Consider the following 9,171-nt stretch of genomic DNA (forward strand, 5'->3'; position numbering starts at 1 on the left):
TTTACCTTTTAAAAAAGATGTCCATTTCATTTTAGAATATATTATTCCTTGCAGAAAGACTCATTGTTTTTGCTACTAACACTCAGATGTTGATGCTTGCATCTCTAATCTGCATGTATCTAATTATTACCAGTCATAATCTGTTGCACTCAGATCCTTGGCGCCTGTGTATGTCTATAAAGTCATCGGGTAGATTTCAATGGTATTGTTTATCACATCTACTAATTGGCATGACGTAAATTTCCATGCTTCCTCCTCAAATATAATACATTTAAAAAAATTTGTTGATTTTTTTTTGTGTGTATATCACACAGAACATCCCAAACCATCTTATTTGACTGTACACCCATTTCCCAGGTAGCACCCTCTCATAGCCTCCCCCGCCCCCCGCAGAGCCCTTATACTCTGATATCCCTGCTACTGTCTGCTGTGTTGTCAGCACCCCCAGCCCTTCCTCACTACTTGTCCATCTGGTGAATCTAGTCAGCCTATCTAGAGGTCTTTGTTTTAGGAGGGTCAGCTGTTTCTCATCTTGTGGTAATCTGTTGTCAATATTCCTTTGGATAAGATTGGGGTCTGCTGTTCATTTTCCCAGTTCTCTGCTGGGTTACTATCTGGGAGTCCCTTTGGCCACCTTGGCCAACAACTCAAAAGAAGGTATCACCTGTCTGGCATTGTTGCTTGTTATGTAGCCTTTAGCTACGCATATGGACTCTTAAGAAATTATATTGGCCCCTTTAATCTTTGGTTATACTTTCCTTTTGGGTGTTTAAGGCCATACCGTTGGCCCAGATAAACCAATTTATTTTTACTCTTAAGGTCGTTTGAGGATCTGTTCCTCAGGGGTCACATGGGCTTGAGAGGCACCCTGCAAAGTCTACTCTGTAGCCTAGGCTTGTCTCAAAGTCACTAGTTCAAGTTGGCCTTGAATTTGTTGCCATCCCCCCAGCTTCAGCTTCAAGTGCCGGCATTACAGGCATGTGTGAACACCTGGTTTAACTCTGCGTTTTCACTCTTTCAAGTATTATCTTGGATATTAAAATTTGCAGCTTTGGGGATGGAGAGATGGCTCAGTGGTTAAGAGCACTGGCTGTTCTTGCAGAGGACCTGGGTTTGGTTCCCAGCACACACATGGCAGCTAACAACTGTATATAACTCCAGTTCCAGGGGATCTGACAACCTCTTCTGACCTCTGAGGGCATTCCATGACATGGGTGCACCTACATACATGGAGGCATAACACTCATACATATTAAATAAAAATAATAAATGAAATATTTAAAATTTGCATCTTTGAATAATATAAATTAGTATGTAAATGAATATTTTTATCATTTAATGAGCCAGGTATGTACCCCTAAAATATTTAAATTCTATTTACCTGGGCAGGTGAGATTGCTTGGTGGGTAAGGTACTAACTGCCAAGTCTGATGACCTGAGTTCCATCCCCAGGACCCACATCTCCCCCAAACTGTCTTCTGACTTCCACATACACACCATGGCCTGTGCATACACATATACACAGATGCATACTCATCCCCACCCAAAGCAAATAAGTAAATGTAAAAATTACTTAAATTGCATTTACTTCCCTCTAGTCATGTGTCATCGTTTATTTCAGTTTCTCTCTCTCTATTTGGCTCTTCAATTACCATTTTTTGTTGTTGTTCCTAAACTTTATTAAATTAATACAAAATATCCTGGATAAATGCCATATTAACCCTTATCATTCCCCTCCTCTTTATCCAGGTTAATCTAGAAGTAACAAAATTGTTAACTCTGGTAGTGAATATGCATAAAAATCATGTAGATGGACCTGGAGAGATGTGATTCAGAGCACTGACTGCTCTTGCAAAGTACCTGGGTTCAGTTCCCAGCACTTACATGGCAGTTAACAACCATCTGTCACTCCAGTTCCAGGGGACCCGACACCCTCCTCTAACCTCCATGGGCATTGCGTGACACAGGTGTACCTACCTACATGCAAGCAATACACTCATATATACTTAAAAATAACAAATAAAATTGTGAAAAATCACGTAGATTAGTTTTCAAATATTTTTTGGTGAGATTTCTCAAATAGTTTTGGAAAAGGTGCCCCGGAAGTTACAGTGATCCTGTTCTTTCCCCGTTTGATGGTTACAACCTTTGCACCAAGTTCCCAGCTTTTCAGTTCATGCTGATTTCCCACTGGAGGAGCTGCTCACACAGGCAGCCTCTATGACTGCATCTTCCACAGGGTGGGTGCAGTCAAGGGTGAACTTCAAAACTTCATTCTATTTTTGCTCTCATTCCCCACAGGTTCTGTCATGGGTACCATGGCTGCAGCAGAGGCAGAAACGGTCCAACTCCTGTTTTAAACGGCTCAGTGTTTAGTATTCACACGTTAATTTTTTTTTTTTTTTTTTTTTTTTTTTACTGCCAGGGTCTCTCTGTGCAGCCCAGGCTGGTAGTAAACTTGCAGCAATGTTCCTGCTTCCGCCTTCTGAGTGCTGGGGTTACAGCCACGGTCACTGAGCCTGGTGAAATTATTTTTTCTTTGTAACTTCTATTGCTGTTGAGCCTCACCTGAGTTCCATTCATCGGGATGTTACCTAAAGATCCCTATTACTATTTCTTTTCCACTGAGCCAGCTGGTCATGAAGTTTCTCCCATTTTGATGGTCGGGAAATGGCTTTGTCTGTTTGCTCTGTCTGTGAAGTACTTTTGCAGTGGACGTGTCATTCAGTTTTGGACTTACTTTCTCTCGTGTTTCTGGCTTGTGTCATTTCTTTTGTTGACTCGGCTTTGTGTTTTTATCATGTCCTTGAAAGTAAGGTGTCTTCTCCACACTGGTAGATTTTAGATTTTTTTCCTTTTGGAGACAAGTCTTGCTATGTAGCTGAGGGGGCTTAGGACTCATGAGGCTCCTGCCTCGGCCTCCAGAGCAGCTGCTTCTATAGTCTTTGCTTTGCAGCAGTTGCCAGAGACATAATTTGTCTTCCAAAAGCCCATGTGTTGAGGCCCTAACCCCAATGAGACTGCGTTTAGAGACAGGGGACTTGCTATGGTCACCAAACAGACTGAAACTGCAGCTGTGCTGTGAGGTGCAGAGGGTGGTTTCCCAGTGTTTTTCCACTTGGTTTTGTAGAACTCATGGGACCCTTGTCTTGATGGCTTCTTGTCAGTTCGGGATACTCTTGGCCAATATCTGCTGCCCAGTTCTCCTTTCCTTCTGTGTACAACAGAAGATCTCAACCTAATTTGAGGTTGGGGAGGTCTCTGAGGAAGTGAGGTTTCTGGTGGGACCTGAAGTAAGAATGGTGGGGACACGCTGGGGAGAGGGGGGCTGGGGCATTCTGAGCAGGGCAATCACTTGTGCTGAAGAACCAGGTCTATCTGGAGATCTTTAGAAATAAACACAGGAATGTCTGGAGTGAGAGGCAGGAGTAGGTCTCATGAGTGAAACTGGAGAGGAAAGTAAAGGCCTGACTGGAGTGGGCTTCATGGGGGTTACAAAGGCTGGATTTCATCTTGTTACTGCTCAGCACTGTTACTTGATAAATGCTATTAAAAATGGTAATTTAGCCAGACATGGTGGTGGTGTACGACTGGAATCTTAGCACTCCCAGGCTGAGGCAGGAGGATCCAGAGGTCAAAGTCAGCACTGGAGAGGTGGTGTAGTGGTTAAGAATGCTTGCTCTGCAACCATGAGGACCAGAGTTTGGATCCCAGCACCCACATAAGAAGCTGAGTACCTATAGCCACAGCTCTGAGGTGGGGTCTGGAGACATGAAGATTGCTGGAGCTTTCTGGCTTCCAGCCTAGTTCAGAAAGCCCAAGCCATAGGATTAGAAAGAGATACCTGTCTCCAAGGGAAACAAGTGGGGTGTTATGGGTTAGTGGATGCCCTCTTCTGGGCATAGGCACCTACATACATATGTGCTGAGAGAGAGAGAGAGAGAGAGAGAGAGAGAGAGAGAGAGAGAGAAAATAGAGAATAGAGAATTCAAGGTCATTTCCAGCTACATATTGAGTTAAATGACAGCCTGAGGTACATGAGATCTTGTCTCAAAAAAAAAAAAAAAGTAATTTGTGACCGTTCCTAAAAGCTTCTTTTTTCTCACCTTAAGAGGAATCCTGAAGATAAAAGTTCACAGCTTCTTTTATCTCTAAGTCACTATTCTGTCTTTTTGTTCTCCAGATTAGCTCAAAGTCTTTTCAGAACTTGAATCTTACATAGATTTCAGAGCAATAACCCCTCAACCTTCCCCTCTGAAGAGCAGATACTTTCTCCTCCCAGAACCCAGCACAGTGTGGGTAAATCTCTGTTGACAGAATAAGAAATGGTTACTTTCCTAAGGTTTCTTTTCTTTTTTTTTTTCTGTCTTTTTGAGACAGGGTCTCCTTGTAGCCCCAGCTGTCCTGGAACTCACTATGTAGACCAGGCTGGCCTTGAACTTACAAAGATCTGCCTGCCTCTGCCTCTGCCTCCCAAGTGCTGGGATTAAAGGCATGTGCCACCACGCCCGGCCCTAAGGTTTCTTTTAATGGACAGCTGACAGGTTACTCTTTGCCAGTGTGAGTAATGTTTAAAATTTACCCTGGAGGGCAGCACTTAGACACACCACAGCCCCAGCTAATGTACCATGTGACATAAAGAATAAAGCAAAACAGAGGGAGCAGGCAACGGATGGGGAAGGCCTGAGATTTTCCTCAGTCCCCCAGAGGAGTCTTTCATCTGAGGGAATGAGAAATATCCCTATCACTGAAGACACCTACTCAGGACACAGCTGAGACATTTTCTTAGGGTCTCTGTCTTTGAATTCTGGGGTGACAGCAAACCTAACCTTTGCTCAAATTAGAGAAACGTGGTTTTTAATGAAAAACGAAGCAAAAACTTGATTAGGTCCTTGCTTCCAAAGCCATGGACCCATGTTAACTGAGAACTTACTGGGTTCTAGGCTCTATTTTCCTCAGAGCTCCTGCTGTCTGTAGGTGCGGAATTCCTTCTGGTCATCAGGGGAAGGGCACAGTTCTTTGGGAAAAGGGGGACATTGTTACTACAAATGAGTCCCTTGTAATTTCACATGATTCTTAGACATGCTGTACCTTGACATATGTCCTCCTGGGAGACCAAAAAAGAACTCTAAGTTCCCCAGAAAGACAAAACTCTGTGTGCTCTACTTGTGGTTTTCCCTTGGATTTTGGTCACGTGGTTCTGTATCACCCAATGTCTTGGGGGCGGGGGCGGGGTTAAGGCCCAACCTTAAAAATACTATAGTGAGCATTTCGTACTTTCAGTGAGGGTGGGTGTGGGATTGGTATAAATAACCTTCTTACCATTATTGAAGTCCTTAGGATTCTGTTCTTACAAATCTTTTGTTTTTGCAGCCAAGGTGGCAGTCAGTGGAGGCTTCCAGAAACTCAAGAACTTAGATCTTTCACTGTGTAACAAGATTACAGAAGAAGGATATAGAAATTTCTTTGAAGTCCTGGACAACCTGCCAAACTTGCAAGAGCTGAACATTTCCAGGCATCTCCCACAATGTATCAAAGTTCAGGCCACCACCGTCAAGGCCCTCAGTCAGTGTGTGTCCCGACTGCCCAGCCTCACCAGACTCACCATGCTAAGTTGGCTCCTGGTTGAGGAGGACATGAAACTGCTCAATGCTGTGAAGGAAAGACACCCTCAATCTAAATGCTTCACTATTATCTGGAAATGGATCCTACCACCCTCTCTGGTTATTCAGAAATAAAAGATGCTGCTGAAGACTACTAATCAAGAAATTTTGTCAACAGTTCTAAAACTTTGATTTTCAAAATCAAGACCCTGCCTTAAAGACCAAAACCATAACTATTTCATACACAAGAATTTTACTGAAGTGTGTGAGGATTTTTTTTTAAAAGCCTGTATGTCCATCACTAAAGTTCAGAGCTATCATGCACAGTATCTTTGCAGTCTTGTGTGATCCTTCTGCATAGAGATTAGCCTCTCAATCAAGTTCATACAGTGAACCCTCTGTTATCAAGGTCATCACGGAGAGGCTGTGGGAAAGCAATAGGATCTATGTAAAAACCCACAGCACAGACGAAGTATTCAGTTTAGGTACAAAACGTCCAATTTAAAGATTGAATCAGTTCCACACATGATGAGACAAGGGCTGACGACCACAGGATGCAGATGACTTTTCTGGAAGACATTCTCTAGTCTTTGCAGGGTCTTTTGTGCATTTCAGTAGCCTTGATGTGGGAGAGCTTGCTTGTACATCTCTTTTCCATTACCAGTGTGAAGAAGAAGTTAGGTTTAGGGAAAACTGCTTTGTTTCAGAGGCTTTTGAGATTTCCACATGTGCTGTAACGACCTTACATTTTCTTATATTCCTCTGTAATCAGGGTACATGGTTTAATCCCATTAAAATTTAAATACAGTTTCTAGATACATTAAAATTTTGGGGAAAATTAATTAACTTGATTGTGGTAGTCATTTGTCATTTCATATACATATTAAAAACTCATCTGTATGCCTTATGCTTTTATGACTTAAATATTATGTACTTTTTATTTGTCAGTTATACCTCACTGAAGTTGGGGAAAAAGGTTTGAACAGAAAAAGAACTAGGTTAGCACTGGTTTCTTCGGGAAGTGAGGCTTTCTTGATTTTCACTCTCTCCCTTCTGTGCTACTTTTGTTCTGCGACTGCCAGTGTTATTTTTATTTAACATGAAAATTAGGGCTTGGAGTGTAGCTTAAAGATAAAGTGCCTACGTAGTGTTCATGAGGCCCTGGGCTCCATCCCCAGCATTGAAAAAAAGAAATATAAAAAAATTAAAATTAAGTGAACAAAAATTAAAATAATTTAGAATTAAAATATTAACATATGTTGCCTCTGAAAGGTCAAATATTTTATATTCTTACTCATTTGATTGGGGATGCAATACTTTTGCTATCAGAAAGTTCTTAAGTATTATGTCATAGTTCAGTGAGAAGACAGAAACCAGAGGGAAATTTACCACAGGGTCATTGGGGGAAAGTTAGTGTATCATTAGTGCTAACCAAGGACTGGAATGATGGAGATTAGGTAGCAAGGAATATGAACTCTGAAGCAAACACAGGGATTCATCTTAGTCTAGGGAATCCTGGGGTTTAATCAACACCTTGCGGGACACAGCCGGGACACCAAGGTTTGCTAGGGCTGTGAATCTGCAGCCTGGGAGCTACTGGACTGGGGATATTTTGCTGCAAGATGCCTCACAGTGCTGTGTGCTCTGCCACTGTGTGCTGCTGAAGGTGCCTGTGGCTGGAGCTGGTGCTGCAGGGATGTGCCTCCCCCTCCAGAACCAGAAGAAGCCCTGGCTCCTTCTATGTCTCAGCAGCGCCCTCTACCGACCAGATATGCACTGGGCCTGCTGACAGGGAAGAGGTATTCAGAGCAGAAAGCTATTATTGCAGAACAGAGGGTGAAAACTGAATTTGGGCCCGAGAAGCAACGAGTTGATAACTGGCATAACTCACTAGATTTAGTGGTACAGTTGGAAAAGAATCTAGGTGAACTTAATGAGGGTGCACACGTCTATAAACCCAGCTACTCAGGAGGTTGAGGAAGGAGAATCACAAGTTCAAGGCCAGGTTGGGCAGTTAAGGAGGACTCTGTCTGAAAACGGTATTTACAAAGAGCTGCAGATGTTGCTTATTGGTAGAGCACTGGTCTGGAATGCATGAGGCCCTAAGCTTGATCCCCAGTCCTGCAAAAGACAAATGAAAAAACAGCTCTAATATAATCCCATGGTTCTTTCTGTTTTATTTAAAACACCCCAGAACAAACAAAGAAGCAGCTTGTCAATTTTTTGTCTCCTTTTCTGATCATGTACTCCGTATTAAAGGCCACTTGAAATCTCTAAATCCACCTGCTGTGCCTCATGGGCTGTCTCCTCTCTTCTCAACTGCTTTTCTGTATGTTTCCTGGACCTTCTTAGAATATTCTCCTCAATTTCAAGTTTTTTTTTTTTTAAAACCATGACTCATGTTAGAAATTTTACAGCAAAGCATGTACCACAGCTGTAACAAGTATAAGACAGAACTTTTAAAGCCCTTGATAAACAGTTATGTCAGACATGATTTTTTTTGTATTTTATTTTATTAAAGAATTTTTTATTATTCCAAAGAGAGGCAATTTTTAACACATTTTTCAGAAACAACATGAAGCAGGTTACATCAAAATATATATACAAGAAAGCTTAAGGGTGGAAAAGAAGGATAAGAAATCAAAGACTAAAGCCGGACGTGGTGGCACACACCTTCAATCCCAGCACTTGGGAGCTGTGAGCTTGAGGCCAGTCTGATCCACATAGTGAGCTCCAGGCCAGCTGGGGTCACAGGGAGACTCTGTCTCAAAAAGGCAAAAGAAAAAAAAAAAAGACGAAAAACAATTCAAAGACCAAAGGATTTGCCAACATGGAGTCAATTTTGGTGACATAATGAAGGTGTGCATTAGTTTGTTTTTTTTGAAAATCCTTACTAGTTCTACTAACAGAGCATAGGGTAAGGGTCTATTTACAGAAGAGTGGTCCATTTACAGCTGTACTGTAAAGTCCACAGTCAAATACAGATCCTGTGACCTACAGACAGTTGCACAAAATGGTGACAGAGGTGCCTCCCAGTGTTCTTGGCTTATATATCTTTTGCCCCTCCCCCACATGTAGATAAGGTCGACTGATTGGGTGGGAGGGGTAACTGACTCCCCCCTCGACTCTTTGATGAGCGTGGGAAAGAGGTGTGACTATAACTTGCTGGCATAGTGATTGGAGGACACTTCAGTTAACACTCTACCCCTTCCTCTGGTTCTTATATTCTTTCTGCCAACCTCTTCTGCAAAAGTCCCTGAGCCTTGGAGGGGGTGATAGATGTGGGATGATCTTCCTCCCGTCGTGGCAAGGCACTGAACTTTCAAGTCTCTGCATCGTCTGTTTTCCATGGGCTGTTGGCCCATTTCAGTGGGATTCCATGTACTATAAAAACACACCCAGGAAGAAACAGGAACATCTGAACAGTGACTACTACAATAACTTAACCTGTGGATGTAAACAAAAATGCTTGGATGGTATTTTAGCAGGTGCATCAGTTCCATATAACAAAGCAAGTGCAGTGACTTCCCTCTGGGGCTTATATTCTCCCCTGCCACAGGGGGTTGCC

General features: G+C 42.5%; 1 protein-coding gene across 1 annotated transcript in view; it reads left to right on the forward strand.

Annotated features, from left to right (window-relative positions):
• Positions 1–6,371, forward strand: part of LOC103738729 (baculoviral IAP repeat-containing protein 1a-like) — a 54,532-nt gene extending 48,161 nt beyond the window's left edge. Inside the window, exon 15 of the mRNA XM_008838857.2 lies at positions 5,374–6,371. Coding sequence (XP_008837079.1) covers positions 5,374–5,738 — 365 coding nt within the window. The 3' untranslated portion in view covers positions 5,739–6,371. The remainder of the gene's footprint in view (positions 1–5,373) is intronic.
• The last annotated feature ends 2,800 nt before the right edge of the window (positions 6,372–9,171 follow it).

This window comes from Nannospalax galili, unplaced genomic scaffold, assembly GCF_000622305.1.
Source record: "Nannospalax galili isolate Female #2095 unplaced genomic scaffold, S.galili_v1.0 scaffold518, whole genome shotgun sequence".
NCBI lineage: Eukaryota > Metazoa > Chordata > Mammalia > Rodentia > Spalacidae > Nannospalax > Nannospalax galili.